The 20,133-nt window shown below is 42.8% G+C and overlaps 1 protein-coding gene across 1 annotated transcript; it reads left to right on the forward strand.

The window, feature by feature from the left end:
- Nucleotides 1-2,460: 2,460 nt before the first annotated feature.
- Nucleotides 2,461-18,186, forward strand: gabra4 (gamma-aminobutyric acid type A receptor subunit alpha4). Its single transcript, XM_071927212.2, has 9 exons — nt 2,461-2,552; nt 2,736-2,854; nt 3,882-3,949; nt 4,287-4,507; nt 5,362-5,444; nt 8,292-8,435; nt 9,282-9,434; nt 14,198-14,454; nt 17,656-18,186. The coding sequence occupies exons 1-9, from the start codon at nt 2,461-2,463 to the stop codon at nt 18,184-18,186; spliced, it is 1,668 nt and encodes a 555-aa protein (XP_071783313.1).
- Nucleotides 18,187-20,133: the final 1,947 nt, after the last annotated feature.

Consider the following 20,133-nt stretch of genomic DNA (forward strand, 5'->3'; position numbering starts at 1 on the left):
CCTCACCCCATCCACCTCCCCTCCCCTCCACACACACACACACACACACACACACGTGCGCACGCTCTCACACTGATAAAAAACTAGGTTATCATAGCAGTTATTTCTGCTGCAGGGTATATAGCTTACAGAGCAAAAGAACCTGTTTCAAGGAGTCTCGGGACAAAGTCTATCACAAACACAAACACACACACACACACACGCACACGCCGAAGCCACAAAAGAGTGCAATAATAGAAATCGGGTTAGAAGACTATAACAGCGAATCTGCCTCTCTCTTTAGTGGGGAAACGTTCTTCGGAGCTACATGTACAGTACGTATCTTTAGGCCGCACATGTTAACACAGCGATACATGATGTAATTTAAACACAGGACAGACTTACTAGGAAAGGTCAGCACGGCATAATCAGGTTAACGTGACTTTTTCCTAAAACTGTTATTTCCCGCCCTGACATTTCGAGACATTCCGCCGCTGTTGAATGAATATTATTACAACCTTTTTGTACAGTATGCCTAAAGTGCTTCAGTTAAAAGAGCAAATTGTAATCAAATGACAAAAAAAAAAAAAAAAACTGCACTTGGACCGAAGCCTGCCCCCACAAAGAGCACACGTATTACTCATCCCCCGCAAAGAAGCCTCGCTCTAGTGCATTGTGGGTGGACCGGGGTGGGCGGCTGTACAGGGGGATTGGGAGCCGCGTTCCTACTACTACACGGCTTTTCGGTTTGCATGTGAGGCAGCTACAGCAGGCTTTCCTTCAGCGTGTGCAAGTACACAATCCGCCTTCCCCACACACACACACACACACACACTAAGTGGCTTCTCTTTCAAGCAACGCTGTGTGATGTGTGTGTGTGCGCGGCTGTAAGCACTTCAAAACCAATCAGGAGGGCCAGTGTGGTGGAACCCAGACATCTTGTTTATCCGGCGAGATTTACCCGCACTTCACCTTCAGCGCCTCGCAAATGCTCTCGCTTACACACACACACACACACACACGCACATACACACGCACGCACACGTACTGAAGGTCTTGTGCTTGTCCCAGGTGCAGAGAAATCTGTGAAGCAGCATGTGGCTTGTCCCAGTTCCTCTACAGTACCTGTGTGCGTGCGTGCCCGTGTGTCCCTGTGTGTGTGTGTGTGTGTGTGTGTGTGTGATTGCGTATTGCGACAAGACTGACCCATTTGAATCTTAATACAGCCGTTTCACCAATGCATTCCTGAAACTAGTTCAACATGTAGGCTAGGCTGCTTATAACGTTGCCCTGTCGCTAAGCAGTCGGAGTGACGCTGCTGTGAACCGATGGTCGCCTGATTGACGCTGAGGTCAAAGGGCAAACTGCTTTCTCCGCTCTCTTCCTTCTGTACGAGTAAGTCTTCAAAGCACAAACTGGAGAGAACAAGGTACGCTGCTTATACATTACAGTATGGGTTTGATAGGCAGGGGAGGTCATGCTGTCGGACAACGCCGAATGTTGAGATGGGTGGTGGGCTGATGAGGTAAACGCACAATCTGCTGATGTAAAACCGCATTAAGTTAGTGGCTGCCTCCGCCTCCTTTGCTATTTCTGATGGATGGTGAAATGGTGAAAAAGAGAGAGAGATCTGGCTCTGTTAAAGTCGTTTCAAAGCAGCGCACGTCCATTCTGTGTCCTGACCACGGCAGGTGTGTGAGAGAGAGAGAGAGAGGGGAAGAGAGAGAGAGAGAGAGAAGCAAACAGAGAGAGAGAGAAAGAGAGAGCGAGCAAGAGAGAGAGAGAGAGCAGGAAAGCAACACAGAGAAGGAGAGCGAGAGACAAACAGGGAGAGAGAGAGAGAGAGGCAGAGAGACAAACCAGAGAGAGAGAGAGAGACAGAGAAGCAAACAGAGAGAGAGAGAGAGAAATAGAGAGAGAGGGACCAAGAGAGCAGGAAAGCAACACAGAGAAAGAGAGAGATAGAAACAGAGAGGCAGAGACAAACCAGAGAGAGAGAGCAATAGAGAGAGGGATAGAGAGAAGGAGAAACCAGAGAGAGAGGGAGACAGAGGGAAACAGGGACAAAGAAGCAAACAGAGAGAAAGACAAACAGAGAGAAATAGAAAGACAAAGAAAGACAGACAGTAAGGAAAGGAGAGGCAGAAGATGCGTGTCTCTCTGCCCGGCCTGGACGCCAGCAGCAGCTAGGCTCGGACAGGAGAAGTGACCGGGGCTTGGGGGAGGAGGAGGAGGAGGAGGAGGAGGAGGGGGGGGGAAGAGGAGGAGGTGAAGGTGCGCGGTGTGTCTGGCGGAGAGACTGCGGGAGGAGGAGGAGAGAGGAGGAGGGAGGAGGAGGAGGAGGGGAGGATGCTCAACTTGCTCCCTGCGCCGCTCTGCCCTCTGCCTCTGCGCCGCGGCGGCTCTCCTTTCCCCGGGACCAGGCTACCTCCGTCGGGCCGCGGTGCGATGTGAAGAGGCTTGGAAGTATGGCATGCAAAGATGGTCTCTGCCACGAAGAAGGAGATGGTGACAGCGGCGCGCCCCACTCGCGTCTTCTTGACTCTCCTCTACTTTTTCTGCTTGGCGACTTGGTGAGTCCCCCCCTCCTACTGTGCGAGAACGCGGCGGCAGGAGCGCGGGCGCAAAAGTGTCTCCGTCGCCCCTTTGCCTCATTCGTTTGCATTAAGGTGTTTTGGTGAGGTTGTTGACTTGTCTTGTTAAACATATCCTCATTGTGTGTTCGGGTTTTTTTTTCTTCTTTTTTTTTTGTTCAGTGTAAAGAAAATCTCCGGGCAGACAAAAAAGGATGAAAGGATCTATCCGGAGAATTTCACACGCATTTTAGACCGACTTCTGGACGGCTATGACAACAGGCTGCGACCTGGATTCGGGGGTATGTATCCAGCATTTTCCATACGAAAAAAAAAAACAAAACAGTTATAGTAATCCTATGATACATTTTAGAAAGGCACAATCCAAATACTGTAAGTCTCCCTATGAATATACAGGAATTTTACCATAGGAGATTAAAAAACCCCCCAAAAAAACCCATAAGATCACTATAAACTCACTATTAAGTACCACAGAAACACTATAACTGCCTATAGGAAAATTATAAGAATATTATAGTGATGCCATAGGAGATAAAGATACCATAAAGTATGATAAGGTCACTATAAACTCACTATAACTCCCATAAGGAATATTATAACACTATTATCATGATTCTTCTTTATGGTTAGACAGCATATGACAGTTTAGTGCATATGACTTCAAGTGAAACGTGTTGCTTCATCGGCAGGTTTGCCCACATGATGTTAAATGGTCTTTAAGACTTTATCCTGGAAGTCTAGTTGGTTGGTTTAAGCGAATGCAGTTATATAATCGTGTGTCGTGGGACAAACGCTTAATGCACAGTTTAAGTGCTAAAAGTACAGATTTTCGCTTTCGTGTGTGTGTGTGTGTGTGTGTGTGCGTGTGAAACGACGGCATGTTGAGTAACAGCCATTTTAAAAGGAGCATTTTCCTAAAAGAGAAGCCTAATTGATTTACAGCATGCACCGTCCAGATATCCACAGCTCTGCTTATCCCTGCACTTAAAAACAATGCCTATGGAGACATAAACTTTGCAGCTCGCCTCCATTAAAAAAAAAAAAGAATTGTTCAAACAGGATTATGGTTTAAACCTCTTAAGCTATTTTTCCCATTCCATTATGTAAATGCACTATACGGCCCCGCGTGAGATCAACTTGCATGTCTTATTGCGTTTGGGTTTGATCCTGATGGGCGTTAGGCCTGCTGAGTGTTTACACCCTGTGAAGCATCTAGTGTGAAGAAGACCGGCAGCCTAAGAGTGGAGTGTGATGATGAAGGGTTCATTGCAACACTGTAATATGAACACTGTTTCATTATCTCAATAGGCCCTGTGACTGAGGTGAAAACAGACATTTATGTGACAAGTTTTGGGCCTGTCTCAGATGTTGAAATGGTATGTACCCAAACCATGAATGTACCATACTCCCATTAAATAAAACAGTCAAATGGTAATTTATAGGTTCTTTGTATTAATACTTCATGCATCCAAAGTTCATGCACCTTTGTTCCAAATTCTTGCTTAATGCTGAAGATGTAAACTTTGAACACAAAGAGTTTCATGGATGTAGAAACGATCTACTCAAGCACACATTCATCCTGATGAAAATCTGCTGACTGAAACGTCTTTGTTCCACATAAATATGAACCGGCAAGGATGTCTGTAGATGAATATGAAGCAATATCTTCTTCGCTCCCAACCTCCTTTGATGTTTTTCCTGGTTCTGTCTCAGGAGTACACCATGGACGTGTTCTTTCGGCAGACGTGGGTGGACCGGAGGTTGATGTACGAAGGCCCAATAGAGATTCTGCGGCTGAACAACCTGATGGTGACCAAGGTGTGGACGCCGGACACCTTCTTCAGGAACGGCAAGAAGTCGGTGGCCCACAACATGACGGCCCCCAACAAGCTGTTTCGCATCATGAAGAACGGCACCATCCTCTACACCATGAGGTACCGTGCTTAACCTGCCAGGCTATAATTACCGCAAACAAATGAGACCATGGTTGAGATGATTGGTAGCCTTTATCTTACGAAAAGGGGTGTTGCTTCTCCACGTGTTTTTGTTTTCTCTTTGTCTTTACTGAAGAGGATAAACATGTTGGAAGTGATTTTTCCGTCGGCCAATCACTCCTTCCACCATCTGTCATTGCCAGAACCTCTGAAAGCTTTAGCTCTCTTCCTGTTTGTGCCGTAAAGCAACTTCCCTTTGTGCTGTAAAGAGCCTGGTTTCCCCAAAATTTTGAGAATTGAGTACAATGTATTGATATGCAAGTAAGTAATAATAGGTTTTCCTACATGAAGGAGCCATGACTAGAAATTGGCAGTAGTTTAGTAGGAGTCAGGACACTGAACTAGCGTGGTAGAAAGTAACGGTGTGGAGGTTGGGGAGGTGGATGGGCGTTTACATTTACCAACTCTTGAAGAAGTTTTCTACTATGAGTGAAGTTTTAATTTGTAGCGAAACTACCTACCCTAACCTTAACCAAAATGTTTTACTTGCCTAAACTTAACTGTTAGCTGATCTTAATAATCTTGGCAGAGGAATGTAATCTTCACTTAATTCAAATTCTGTGCCTCAGAGTTCGTGTTCATGTCACAAAATTTTATGAGCCTGTGTTGGATGTAAAGCAATCCAGCAGATTTCCTATGAAATCTGATCCAGTGGCTCAAAATGTAAAATGCAGTAAAGATTGTGTGTGTGTGTGTGTGTGTGTGTGTGTGTGTGTTTGTGTGTGTGTGTGTGTGAGTGTGTGTGTGTGTGTGTGTATTTGGTCCTTTCAACTCTTTTCTGTGCTATTCAACAGGTTGACCATTAGTGCTGAATGTCCCATGAAGCTTGTGGACTTCCCCATGGATGGACACGCATGCCCCCTCAAGTTTGGAAGCTGTAAGTCCAGAATGTGTGTGTGTCTGTGAGTGAGAGAGAGAGAGATAGATAGATAGAGAGAGAGAGAGAGAGAGAGAGAGAGAGACCCCATATACTGTATGTTACGTTTTTTATTTACCCAAGTCATAGCAGAAACTGACACAAATCCAATCACAGACTCCTTTTAGTGTGTATTGGGTCTGACCCCAAGGCCTCTAAAGGTCAGGTTAGATAGAGAAGGTGACCAACAACCAGACGTTTGCTGATTCACTCCCCAGCACTGACAGGAGAGTATATTCCACCTGTGTGTTAGCAACTAGACTGGTGGCTGGCATTATGTCAACACTGCGACTGAAATGTCCCTAAGCAAGGCAGTGAAACCCAAAGACAAAACAATGCATTGTTTGTATCTAGGAGAGACACGCAGAAGATCCCATTTAGATTCCACTTACAGTAAAATGGCCAGTAATCGTGCTTAGTCATTCATTGTAGGAAGCTTTTTAAAGGTGCCACGTGTAGCATTGTAACATCAATGAATCATTGTCACATTATTTTTGAGTCATTAGTATAATTTCTGTAAACAAATGAGACCATCGCTGAGAAGCCTGGCAGCCTCTACCAGCCTCTACGCTGCATTTTACATTGGTGTCTCCCAGTCGGATTTCACAGGAAATCTGCTGTATTGCTTTACTGCACAAAACAGGACTCGCTTTATTTAAGTAATACACAGTTTTATTGCAGTTCTGCTATTCTAACTGTAATTAGCTGCAATTAATTAGCTGGAAGGATAGAAAACCAGCAGTAGAATTGAGACCCACTGAGATAGAGGCTACCAATCATCTCCATCATGGTCTTATTTGTTTATGGTAATTATACCAAGGTATCACAGTTAATTTGATGATATATTGATGTTTGAAAATGGAACACATAGAACCTGGAAAGTTTAGGAAAATTTGGAAGTAGAATTATAGGATCCATCTCAGTTTATCTCTGTTTAAGTTTGTCCAAGCTTCGTCTGAAAACTAAAAAAATCGCATGGATGTTCTCTTTCTGGCGCCGAAACGGATTCTGCACTGAAACGGACCGAGGAGCCGAGCGCTTTGTGAGCGGCGAAGCGACGGAGCGCTAACACTAAACAATGACGCGTTTCATTCGGCATTGAAGCCTGAACAATGAAGCTCTAACTCGGCGTCGGTGTTTATTATAGCGAGCCTACCGGTCAGCAGAAACGACTTATCTCAAATGACGGGAGCTTCTCAAACGGAGCCCGCTCTGTCTTATCGGAAGAGAGAGAGAGCACAGAGCGATTTTTGAAGATTGCATCTGCGGAGGGGGGAGAAGACGAACGCTCGGTTTGCCTTGCACTCGCCCCAATCCTCCATCAGTTCCCCACCATTGTGACATTGCAGAGGACAAATTCACATTTCCCCAGTTATCATCATCGTTCTCTAATGGTGCGACGCTCCCCCCTGCCCCCCCCCCCCCCCCCATCTCTCCCATCCTCCTCCTCCTCCTCCTCCCATCCCACTTTGCCCCCCGGCCTCCAGTCGGGAGAAAGCAACCGTGGATCTGATGTGGCCCGAAGCGAGGGAAAGGTCAGAATCCCTTCCTCTGCCTCGGGATAGCTCAGACCTATGCTGCTATTTTCCATAGCTGGTGTGTTTGTGTGCGCGTGCGTGCGTGTGTGTGTGTGTGTGTGTGTGCTTATTTTCTGTCCGTCTGCTTTGCCTTTCCTTTTCTCTCTATCACTCTCTCTCTTCCTCTCTCTCTTTCTGTTTCTCCATCTGGACTTGTGTACACAGGCATTGTGTTCCACTCCATGACACACCAGAGTCATTTCATTTCCCCAGCGCAGTTGGTATCCTGCCGAGGTGGAGTCCCATAGGGAGGGGCAGGCAGAAACAACCCGCATTTTTTTCGTGCTTTCTTCCACAAACCGGCCCTTGTCGCCAGTATGCAGCTAACCCCTTTTAGGCAGTTGGATAATAAAGTGACTTTTTCTGATTCATAAAACAAAATCCCTGCGTCAGACAGTAGATCATGATGGAGCATTTATTTGAATATTGAAGCTAGGTTTTCGATGTCAACAGAATGCATCAGAGAGTGAAACATCATAGCTGTGTGGTTTATGATCTTTGACTCCACCTACATCACATCGGTTCCAGTGGATCTGAAGTGAATCTTAGAGATATTAGACTGGAGAACTTTAGGGAATTGTATGATGAGAGAGGCGTTAAACTGATACATTGGTTTGTTGATATATCTGGCTGATGTTGGCCTTTTATTAAATATCAGATATTGGCCAGTCAATGTCAATATGATGGAGGTTCCTTCCTGACTACGCAAATTTCTTTGCACATTTTATATATTCAACTGTTCAATAATGTGTTTTGCAAATTAATTCTTCATTTAAAGGCTGTAATGTATCCCAGAGTTTCTCCTACCATTGAATAGATGAGGTGGGTCACTTTGCCTTAAGGAGAATTTCCTTAGTCTGGGTTTCAATGGAGAGTTTTAGTGTCCCATGATGGTCTGAGTGCTGCGTCAGAAGCTTTTCCACCCTGATAAGAATCCAATTCTGTGGGAAACACCTTCACTGAATACCTGCCATATTTGGTATAAAACTAAATCTAAAGATACTAAATATCAGCAAAAAATATCAGCTATCAGCAACTTCAATAACAATAGAGATGACCTGACTTCAAATCAAAGTGAAAAAATGACAGAAAGAAGTTTCAGAAAAGTGATAATATTACTTGGTTTACTGCCTCTTTTATAAAATCCCTCTTGTGAGTGAACAGTATTTATATACTGTATCTTTTCTTGTTTCAATGACTCAAACAGCTCTGTTGTGCTGTCTCCCCACAGATGCCTATCCTAAAACAGAGATGATCTACACGTGGACCAAAGGCCCTCAGCATTCGGTGGAGGTTCCCCCCGAGTCCTCCAGTCTGGTTCAGTATGATCTCATTGGCCAGACGGTCTCCAGTGAAACCATTAAATCCATCACAGGTAGGACTGTGGCCCGCTTGTCCTTGCGCCATTTTGCGTCCTTAATTGAATTACACTGCTGGTGAAATGGCTGCAGAGCTGAGCTGTGAAGTGAAAGCATGAGATTGACTGTGTCTAGTGTAAGGAATGTATCAAAGTGTTTATCCTTTTGTTTAAGAGTAATATGCCTATAATATGAATGAAGCCATCCAGTAATATGAATGTCAATGATCATGATTTTAAACATGTAGATCAGAGAGTATTGATTGGTTTTAAGAAATGAGTCAAATCTGCTCTAGTTCTTGAAATAAAATAAAGATTTTTCTCTATACTATATTTAAGATCTAGTGAAAGTGCTGAGTCTATCTTTGCCTTAAAGCTCCTATATTTGTTATGTTTTATACATTTGATTTTAAAATGTACAACAGCATAACAGCTCAAGACAAGAACAATGTATTTTCCATATGAATGACAATACATATACTGCACAAATGTAGCTTAGTTGGAAGGATATTGAGTGGATTTGTAGCATAAGTTGAGGCCAGTGGACCCTGACTGACAGACAGTACCGGCCCCTTGAGATCAAACATTGTAAACATGAGTTGAGGCGTTCAAGAGGGCCTGTCAATTCAAATACTGCAAAATCTGGCTGCTCAGAAGGATTTAAGCAATAGCAAGTTGTTGTGGAAGGAGTGGCAATCAAGACCAGGATCGGTTGTAAAGTGTCATTTGGGACTAAAGGGTTTTTCTAAAATATAACTTGAGTGAAACTAGACAAAATCACATGTGACAACGTCTGTGTTAAGCTGTCATTCTGTCAATCGTATCTTTGTGAATCAAACTAATTCATTTGTGTTGATCCTGCAGGTGAATATGTGGTGATGACGGTGTACTTCCACTTGAAACGTAAAATGGGCTACTTCATGATTCAGACGTATATCCCCTGCATAATGACAGTAATCCTCTCCCAAGTGTCCTTCTGGATAAATAAAGAATCAGTCCCGGCACGAACAGTCTTCGGTATGTATAACTCCCAAATCCCTCATTCTGGAGAGCGTTCCTCCTCTCCGCTCACTGCTGCACGCTGACAGAGCAGTCAGTGTCGGAGTGTCAATGCTATGTTGTGATTATGGGGAATATAAAGAGCTGCTGTTTTCTTTTTTATCTTAAGATTATTACGTGAAATGCGGACTCAGCCCGAGTGCTTTCGTAACGTTTTAGAACGGCTTTGAAAGGCTAGATGGACAGCTGATAGCATTAGGAGCAAAGCCCATATAGGCTAAATTTGGCTCTACAAAAAATCTTTTTGGCTCAACTGATGAGTAATATCTGCTAGATAAAGTCATCATTTTTCAAGATATAATAAAAATGTCCTCTAAATGGGTTGAAAATGTAATAAAACCAATTAATGTAATACATTACATCACAATATTATCACATTAACCTTTGATTATTACTTCAAAAGAGGTGTAACATTTTTAACTGATGATGTAACAATGATACTGACTAGTAATATAATAACTTGAGTTATTACATTCTTATTGTTCTTTATAGATATTACATTATTAGTCAACATTGTTATTACATCGTCAGTTAAAAATATGTCACATCCTTTATGAAATAATCACATATAATTGATAACAATAATCACATTTTCAACCTATTTTCAGGGACATTTTATTACATTTTGACAAGTTATTACATTATCCAGCAATTTTTACATGATCAGATGTAACAGGCTGTTGTTCAGAGTGAAGATATTGTTTACTATTGTTTACTATTTGTGTGATTTTAAGGTTGCTAATAACACAGTATTAGCAAACAAATGGTGACGTAAGACCTAAAATGCTTATGTCTAGTTATCACATTATAAATAATAAATTATGAATTTTAGTTTTTGGCCTGTGACCCACTTGTGTAACGTCTCCTCCCCTTGGCTCCCCTGGTAAAACGTTTGGGTACCATTGTCTTAAAATAAACTGATTAGCTTCTGCTGATAGAGAGGCAGGCAGCCGTGTGCTGAAGCTGTTAAAGACACAGAGCTGCTCAAACTAGACCAGTCATGCTGCACTTTGTTGTTTTATTTCATAGCAATATGTCACTCTGTTAGTTTGCTTTTTAGAACACATTCCCCCATTTGTGCTAATGAATAGTCAACCACCGATATTGTCAGTAGTGATGTCACTCACTTGAAAGTACTTCTGATAAATGAAATAATATGACAATGTCACCCAGATAATTCGTTTTTTTATGTGTGTGTGTTCTGCAGCATCATTTTCAAGAGGAAAAAATGCTGTTCACAATGCTGTAATGAGGAACGAGGTGTTAAAAAATGAAAATGTTCTACCAGTGCAACATTGCCTTAAGTATCATCTATTTCACAATTGTGGGTTCTGAATTGGGGGTTTAATTTAGTTTCAGCTCAGTTTTTTAAAATAATACACACGAGCACAATACATCTTAAAGTTGAATGAAGTCACAGATTTATTTCCAGTGTGGTCCTTGATTGTAAACACAGAGGCAAGTTGGTGTGAAGTCCTACTCAACCCACTCTTTAACAGTGTTGCTGCTGATGACACAGTGTGAGTGGAATGTCACCGGTGCCTATTAAATATGCGTAGGTTTCGTTTCATTGAGGAGTGTAAGGGTTAAAGGGAGTAAAAAAATACAGCCTATTAGACATTTTGCTCTGTGCCTTGGAATTTAGCATTAGCAATGCTGTGCTTCGGCAGTGGCCAATGTATCTGACAGTTGCCCACATGCACCCCCCACCCACCCCCCTCCTACACACACACACACACACACACACACACTCCCAAACTGTGCAACATATGACAGGGGGGCGTCACAGTGGCAGCGTTAACTATTGTTATATCGGGCGAGCCTCCGAGGCAGTGGATTTCTGCACTGTTGTTCCCTGCGTGTGAATGGATGTGTGTGTGCGTGTGTGTGTGGTTGTGATATGATGGGAGTTGGGGTGTGAAGAGGAGATGGGGGAGGTAGGGGAAGGCATGGTGCGCTCTGGATTCTGATTCTTCTTCTTCTTCTTCCAACCGTGCACTGCTTTTTTGTGACTCAACAACCGGCACAGTCCTGTTACAGTATGGGCGTGGAAGAGGCACTTGGTCAGGAAGACCAACAGAAAATTTGAGGGAGGATTATGGTCGGAGTACCAAAATATCTTACTCAAGTAGAAGTAGGCTACTGTAACTGTGCTGAAATTTGACAAGTACAGGTAAAATTACTGGTGTAAAATGCAATGTTCATGGAGAGCCTACAAAATTTGGATCTAATATAAAAAAAATCAGTCAAAACATACTTAAAAGTAACATTTTTCAACAAAAAAGCGGCTCAATTACAGTAACGAGACTACTAATAGGCTACTTGGTTCCTTACATGCTTACAGTATTTCTCAGATTGTATTGATACTGTACTGCACATTGACAGCAATTTCACGCCAGTCCCGCTTTTTCAGCCAATGCTTTTATCTAGATTTCTGGCAGTAAGATAAAAAAGAAAGCATTTGCATTATATAGACAGGTTATATTAATCAACTATTGAAAAATGACAGTAGCCTCCATCACAGGTGTCACTGAAAACCAGAAACAGAACTGCAGTGAAGAGCGTGTCTGCTTCATTCTGTAAACATCATTATGAGGATTCCAATCTATTTGAATTAGACTAATCATATCATACTGTACATCCATGGACTGATCTGAACAATTAACCTGATGAAACAGCTTTGTATTCGAGGTTAATATTCTCAGTCTGAGGCCTCAAGCCCCAGTTCACCTGTCAATGTCATCCCGCTGCGTTTGATTGACAGGTAATTATATGGCGGTCACGTCCAGGCGCGGGGGGATGAATTTATGTTGGGCATGGACTCTGCGGCACAGATTGTTCTAGATCTCCGACGTAAAGGGGATTTTCTCTAAATCACATTATTGCTATCGGTTAATAATTCCAAGGACGAGTGATGAGCTACAGGCTTATATGTAACCTTCTGTTATTGTGGCAGCCACGCATGACCTCACGTGCAGACCAGATTGGTGGTGACTGTTTTTTTTATACGATTATTTTCATGGTATTTCTTGTGATACAGTGAGGAGTGAAAGGGAGCAGCATATGGGCAGTAGGTCTAGAGACAGACTCAAACTCTGCTAATGCTCTCCTTGCAGCATTGTGTGGTTGGTAAACTATTGTCGAAACAGTTGGTGACTGTTTCATCTGGCCTGGAGTCCCTAATGTTACTGCAGTGGTGCATTAGCTCCAATGGGATTTGGATAACAACATACTATCTTTTGGTGGATTGGAGTTTTAGTTGTACAAATATTTTTCAGGGGCAGAGCTGCCCTGGAGGCAGAAATAATCTCATTGTTGAGTTAAACCTCAATGGTCAGAGCAAAGGAACCAGTTTTTCTGGCTAAGTAATGTTAGGCTCAAGTCCAGTGAAAAAGGCAAGAGGTAAAAGAGGAGGAAGCAAATATTATGAAGTCTAGCGCTCTTGCTGCTAACTGAAAAAAAAAAAAAAGGTCTAGCCATATCTAGGTTAGCAAGTTAGCCTAGCTGAGCTTCCAAGTTCAAACTAAACAAGCTATATAGGTAAGCTAGCTAGCTAGCCTGCTGACCTTCCAACATCATGAATGCCATGGTCATGAATGAATGAATAAAGAAGCCATTGCCATTTCTATTTTTTATGACCAGAATTCATTCTTTGCCATTCAAGTTTGCCTGTTAGCTAACTTGCACTCAGTGTCAAAGACAGTAACTGTCTTTGACTCTGCCCATTGAGGTTTAACTCAACCAGTGAGATTATTTCTGCTTCCAGAGCAGCTCTGCTTCTGACAAATGTTTGTACACCTAAAACTCCAATCTGCATCAAAAGATGTTGTTACCCAAATCCCATTGGAGCTGACTGTATATCTAATGCACCACTGCAGTAACATTAGGGACTCCAGTTCAGATGAAACAGTCACCAACTGGGGAGACAATAGTTTACCGACCACACAACGCTCCAAGGCACAGCGGTCCGAGGCACAAATCCAGTCTTTTCATGGGTTTGATGTTTTGGCTCATTACCTTGGAAATACTCTTATCACTTTGGTAAATGATGCAGTGAACACAAGTTTGAAGTGCAAACTCTCAGATTTAATGAGGGGTTTTTCAGCCAGAGTGGACACACAGGTGAAGCACTATAGTCCTTTTTGTCCCTTTTTCTCCCATTTCAGAGTGCCAAATTGTATTTGGATCATTATCCAAATGCATTAACATAATGAAATATGCTGATAGAGAGCAGCATCCATGGGTTATTGAACATCACGGCAATGATCATCATCATCATTTATTTGCCAATGATATGTAGAAAATCCTTTATGGGGGTACCTTTAATTTCCAATTATTTCACAGTATTTGCATCCTGCAAATGACTAGAGGTGGTGTTGGATACAACACATGCTGATTTGTGGGGAAAACTGTAGTTCCCATAGATATTTATAGACAGATAATTATACTGTTGATGAATCAAGGTCAGGTCAATTCACTTTCAGCTGACTCCATTCCAAATAGAAATTGAAACGTCAATTCAAATATCAATGATCGAGTCTCCATTGTAAATCGTTTTGTCACAAATTCGATATAAGAACCTTTTTATGACCAAAGTTCTCTAAAGTTCTTCAATTTTGCGGAACATCCATTTCCTGAAGTGATTGAACTTGACTTGTGTCAGCTTGTGTCAACTGAACTATAGATTTCTATGGTTCATATTGCTATTTCTTTCTCTGAAGGCATCACCACTGTCCTGACCATGACCACGCTCAGTATCAGCGCTCGCCACTCCCTCCCCAAGGTCTCGTACGCCACAGCGATGGACTGGTTCATCGCCGTCTGCTTCGCCTTCGTCTTCTCCGCCCTCATCGAGTTCGCCGCCGTTAACTACTTCACCAACGCGCAGATCGAGCGCGCCAAGAAGAAGCCGGCCAAGTGTCCCCCTGTGCCCCAAACCACGCCTGTCAAGGTCAAGGACGCAGAGGAAGTGCTGCAGGTGATTTCTTTTTAATTGAAGTGGCCGTGGTGAATAATCTGACAGCACTTTACTTTGAGGAGCACTTACACAGCACTTATCGTGTGCTTTTTTGTATTTGGTCTTTAGCCTAGACTTCTTGAATAGCCAGGAGTGCCCTGCCTGAGGATCTTCAGCTGTGTTCTAGTTCACAAGGGCTCAAATCATCTGAAATGTAGCTAAAATAGGAGTAATCTGATCCCAGGATGGGAGTTTAGGTCTTTACAGCAGAATTCTGCACAATATGGAGCCATGCTGCCAGTTGAGACAGGAGTACACAACGTTACATTATGTTGGAAAGCTTTGTTTAACCTGTCATAACTGTTTCCAATATCTAGAGCCTTGAATCTTTTATATTCATACAAGACTGTAACACAAGAGTGGGATGGCTGGATGACAGAGGGGACCAAGGCAAGTTTGGTATACAATCACAGTTCTTGAACAATTCAAAAAGGCCACCTTAACGCAAGGTGCTCAGGTTCCTTCTAGTTCACGTTCCCTCGCTGTGCTTGGTCCCAGTCTCACTGTTAATTAGGGTTATCTTGGCTGATCTTTGATGCCAGATGATGTCACCACTTGTTGTAGTTTATAGAAGGTGACATCTCCTGGCACCAAAGATCAGCCAATAGCAGACGGCCATTTCAGTAGTATGTTTTTTACTATTAGATGTCAGGGTTTACACAGATTTGGGTTTGGGGTTTAGTTACTCTTTAAAAGCTCAACAGCAGAGCCCCTGTTTATAAAATAGTGGAACCAGTGGGACCCGCTTGCATCTACAGTCATAAGCCGGATTTCTGTTGACTCTTCTGACACTGGCATGGTGACATTGTGAAAGATTGCATACATTTTTGTGCGCCCAAGATTTAGCTGGACATGCTGTAATGATCTTACACCTACAAAAAAGACTTTTGTGCTAAAACTGAAAATGTCAAACAGAAAATATGGTTCAACTGGTTCTACTATATAACAGGTAAGCTTATTTGGGCTTAATAAATTGCCAGCGACCCACACAGCCATTATTTTCCTCATGAGTCCTGGCCTGTAAAATAGCGATAGCCTTACTGCAGAAAATATCAAAACACTATGTATTGGGTATGTTCAAATTATCACAATTCTTCTGAAATCTATTTCTTTCAACTGATATACAGAAAATTTCTCTGACAACCACAGCTAGACATGTGATAACAGTGGGGGTTCAACTACTGCCAATATTTTAAAAAATGGCCAAGTGCCCAGGGTGCTATGCTTAACCTAGGGTGGTGAACCAAGTTAAAACTTGGTGCCACCAGAATTAAATACTTATGTCTAGCTCGAGAGTTAGCAGCTAAATGGTTGAATCTGGTTCAGAAAGGAGAATGAGTAGAACACAGGAAAGTGGGACAAGAGAATACAAGAGACAGATTTTTATGGCTAACCACAAGGCGTGTTTCTCAGTGAAAAATGGCAATTGCCAGGAGGACGTTTATTTTGAAATTTTGCTGAATAAATTGTGTTACAAGTTGAAACAAGTATTATGTGAACACATGAAAGCTTACACAATCAGTATTCATGAATGTGCCATGTAGCTATTGTAAAGCTCTTATGCAGATATTATGAATGTGTTATAAGCCAGTATTCATGTAAACATGTAAACATGTTACTCTTATTTTGCAGTGTTCCAACTGCTAAGCAAATAGAAATGTATTTTTAGAAGCTGTATAATAGAAAGGGATGGGTGTGGTAGGCAGATCATGGCAATAATGGTGATCATATTTTAATTCTTTGTGCACCCTAACTGCTTGACAGCACATTTCTCCAACTGTTAATTGATGGCTGAAGTTGATGAAACCCAGCAATGCATATGTCAGTTTTACCCTGACTACTTTAAGTTGGCCTCCAGTCCAAATCCCAGTGTGGAGTAATCGTGCCTGAATGCAGTTTAGTGACAACGGCACTTCAGTGGATTAGTAGGTTGCCAAGGCAACGCAGCCCGGGCACATCTGTATAGGTTTCAGAAAGGCTCTGGTGTTGGGGGGGAAAATTAATACTCTTTTCCTCGAGAGCGGGGCCGTGCTGGAGCGACCGAAGAGCTCGGCAGGCGGGTCAGGGTGTGTCAGGTGTTCCGGTTTCTTGGCCTTTTACCTCTGCCACGATGCAGCGAAAGGCAAACCCCGCTATCCACGCACCTCCTCTGTTGCACATGGGACACAATAACATTGAATCCTTTCAGTTGGGGGGGTTGGATTATTGCTGCAAATGCCGTGGTACCAGCATCACACTCGCCCTGCTTGAAAACATCAGCTTTCAAAGGATAAGCTCCTTTGACGCTATACTGCATTACCGCCCGATGCAGCGCTACCTACTTTCTGTCTTAAGCTCGTGTGAAATGAGTGAAATCCTTGGTAAGTGACATCTGTATTGCACACAGTATGCTACGCTTCCAGATGCAGGCCATCTGTGTCAAGAGGACTGTAATCAGATCAATATGGCAAGGTTTATATCGCCCCGCCTGCTTTTTTTAGAAATGAAAAGCGGCATTTGCTCCTCTTAGTCTCCTGTTAGTCTCTCAAACTTGAAGCAGACAGGAGCAATGACAACATTAGTCACATGAGGTGGGTTTTGTGAAGCACAAGCAGTTAATTACTGACAAATCTTGTTAATTCTTGCATCGTGTCACAAGGCATATTTGATGAAGGTTAACACATTTAGATGACAATAAAGCCCAAAACTGACAAAAGAGCCACATTTTGACAAAACATCAGTAAAAGTTATGTGTGTTAAAGTGTGTGGGCTTTACTTTTTTAACAGTGACTTACTCAGATCTATCAGTCAAAAAATAGGTATACTGTATATATTAGGGTTTGGCCAATATGAGTTTTTGAAGGCCGATACTTATATTTTTGGATTAAAACTGCCAAGAGCAGATGTTTTCTGATGATATTCAATATCTGTGAATTTGACCATTATCATGCCAAAAAGTATTCAATGTTTCCCCCAGATTTGTATTCTCAACAGGGTGGAAAAGCCTCTGAAACAGCATTCAGACCGTCTTGTGACACTAAAACTCCTTTTCTCCATTCCTTTTTTTTATTAGGTAGGCTAGTAGCTCCTTAACGCAGGGTGAGGCAGGTTTCATTGAAGATAGGAACCTCCATAATAAGTTATACATACATATGTCATTATTGCTTTTTGCCCCTGTTACAGCAAAATGCGGATACCAACGGCAACCTGAGGAAACGGATGCACTACATAACCCACCACCAAGAGTCCCACGGCAGCCAGAGAGTCCTGTACAGCACGGGAGGGGCAGCGAGACAGCCTCGACCTTCGGCCAGCGGCGTGAACGGCAGCTCCTCAACCTTGTCCCGCTCCAGCCCCAAATCTGACAGCCAGCTCAGTGTCGCCTCCTCCTCCATCCAGCTGGTGAAGCACGCACCGCAGGCCGCGGCCTCCACGCCGGACGTGTCGGGAGGCACGCCGCCCAGGCAGCAGAACGCGAGCACCTCCTCGCTGCAGCACCTCCTGGGGCCCAAGCTGGAGCGCATCCAGATGATGGGGAACAAAATGGAGCTAAAGCAGTCGCCGTGCTCCCAGCCCACCACCGCCGGGATGGGCGGAACCAGTAAAATTGACAAGTACGCGCGAATCCTCTTCCCGGTGTCCTTTGGGGCGTTTAACATGGTCTACTGGGTGGTTTACCTATCAAAGGACACTATGGTGGCCAAAGGTGGCTAAGGTCTTTGCACCAGCGACAAGGATGAAGAATCATTTCCTTTAAGAGATGGGAAGTAAACAAGGATTATGAGATTTTTATCAGCTTTGCAGACAATAAGAGGAAACTATTGTTCTTGGCCAGACAGGTAAGAACAAAATGTGCTGGACAAGCACTTCCGTATCCTGGAGAGAACACACTCAGAAATACCTTTATTTTTTCTTTTTCTTAAGGTCCTCGAACAGCAAGCATGGGAACAACTCAACCAAATTAGAAATCTCTGACTCAACATAAGAAAGAACACCTGCACTCTGGAATATGCGACTGTCCTCTTTATATCATGCTACTTTTGACGGTAAAGGTCTTCGTCGGCTTCAACTGCCTCATGATCCCTTTTGGCCTGCAGTCGGGATGAAGCATGAGATTTTTTTCATTTTCCTATTTTTGTACCCTGCACCTGGCAAGAAGTTTGGATGTGCATACTATCCCTCCTCCTAAAACCATCTGAGGCAATGTTATGTCAATATCTCAATTTGTTAGGATGAATCGATTTGTATTTAATGATTATAGATCCGTTTTAATACGAAGGCTTGTTGCTTTGGTGCCTGCAAACTTTTCAAATATTTGAGAGTAAAAAAGGTCTCTGCTATCAGTTTCCAGCTGTGATTCTGGAGAGACTTTCAGCCATGGAAAAATTATAATTCCTTAATATTGGCCAGAAGAAGTTCTTCAATTGAAATGGAATAGATTTATTAGGTTAAGGTTAGAATGTCCACACACCCAGACCAGACTTAGGGAAGCCTACTCTTTGGCCAGGACCTGTGACTGTAAAGAATATCAGCCCTGCTACCAAAATATGGATGGTAGCCATGGAAAGCCTCTCTTGTACAGTACATAATTGCAAAGCATCTTTTTTATACAAGATGTATTAACTCAACATAATGTATCTGGAGATACTAAATCTGAAATTTGGGGATTCAGTCTAGTATTAACAAAGTAGTAAAGACTAAGTTATTAATTCATGTTACAGTAGGACTTAAGCTTTCCTGCCATAATGGGATGCCAAATAGTAGACAGAGACTGTGCAAGTGATTAAAATACAGGCAGAGCATGAATAGAGGGAAAGGAAGCCATTGACATTTGGTCAGTAGATAATTGCAGCAATAAAATAGCGAGTTGGTTGTTTGTTTAGGAATATTTTTGGCATGTACAATAAAAGAATGTGACTGAACTGTTCGACAATTGCTCCGAGAGACACAGTGCTGAAATCCACCTTCTCATATCTAGCAGATATGATTGAGTATAAATCCGCTTTAGGTCTTTCTATATCCCTTCAGTGTAAACACATAAAACATTTTTTCACTGCATTTCATGGTGTTAGACCTGGGAACCCACTTATCAAGTGTCTGTGAAGCAGGAGGCCAAATATAAATTCTTATTAAAGCTGCACTATGGCCCGATCACACATGATGCTGAACAACACAAGGTGTGCTGCGCTGCCTTTTTTTGCTGTTGAAACCTACAAAGCAGAGCAGCAAGTATTACAAACTTCAGAGAATTCATAGTAAAGACTTGGCAGACATTTTGAGTGCAGCGCTAATTTGCCCCCTGCTGTTTTCTGTTTAGATCGTGTTAACTCCAGTTTGTGAAGTCGTAAAAACTGCAGGTGATCCTTCATGTTTATTGTTTATAAAAGTCACTGCAGATGTCCCGCCTCTCTATTGATCCCATTGGACAGTAGAGTGAAAAAAATGACAGTGATGTAGGGTGCCTTTCTACTGAGTTTAACTTTTTCAACTTGGAGCGTTCAAGGCGCTCTTGCAAAAAACGCAAGGTGCCTACAGCAGAAAAATGGAAGAAAGAAATAAAAGCAACATGCAAAAAGCCTCATACATTGAAAACAACTACAAAGGCTGCCCTCTGCTGCTAAAAATGCATCCTGTGTGATCAGGGCCTTAGGCAACTTCCCT

Source organism: Centroberyx gerrardi, chromosome 16 (assembly GCF_048128805.1).
Source record: "Centroberyx gerrardi isolate f3 chromosome 16, fCenGer3.hap1.cur.20231027, whole genome shotgun sequence".
NCBI lineage: Eukaryota > Metazoa > Chordata > Actinopteri > Beryciformes > Berycidae > Centroberyx > Centroberyx gerrardi.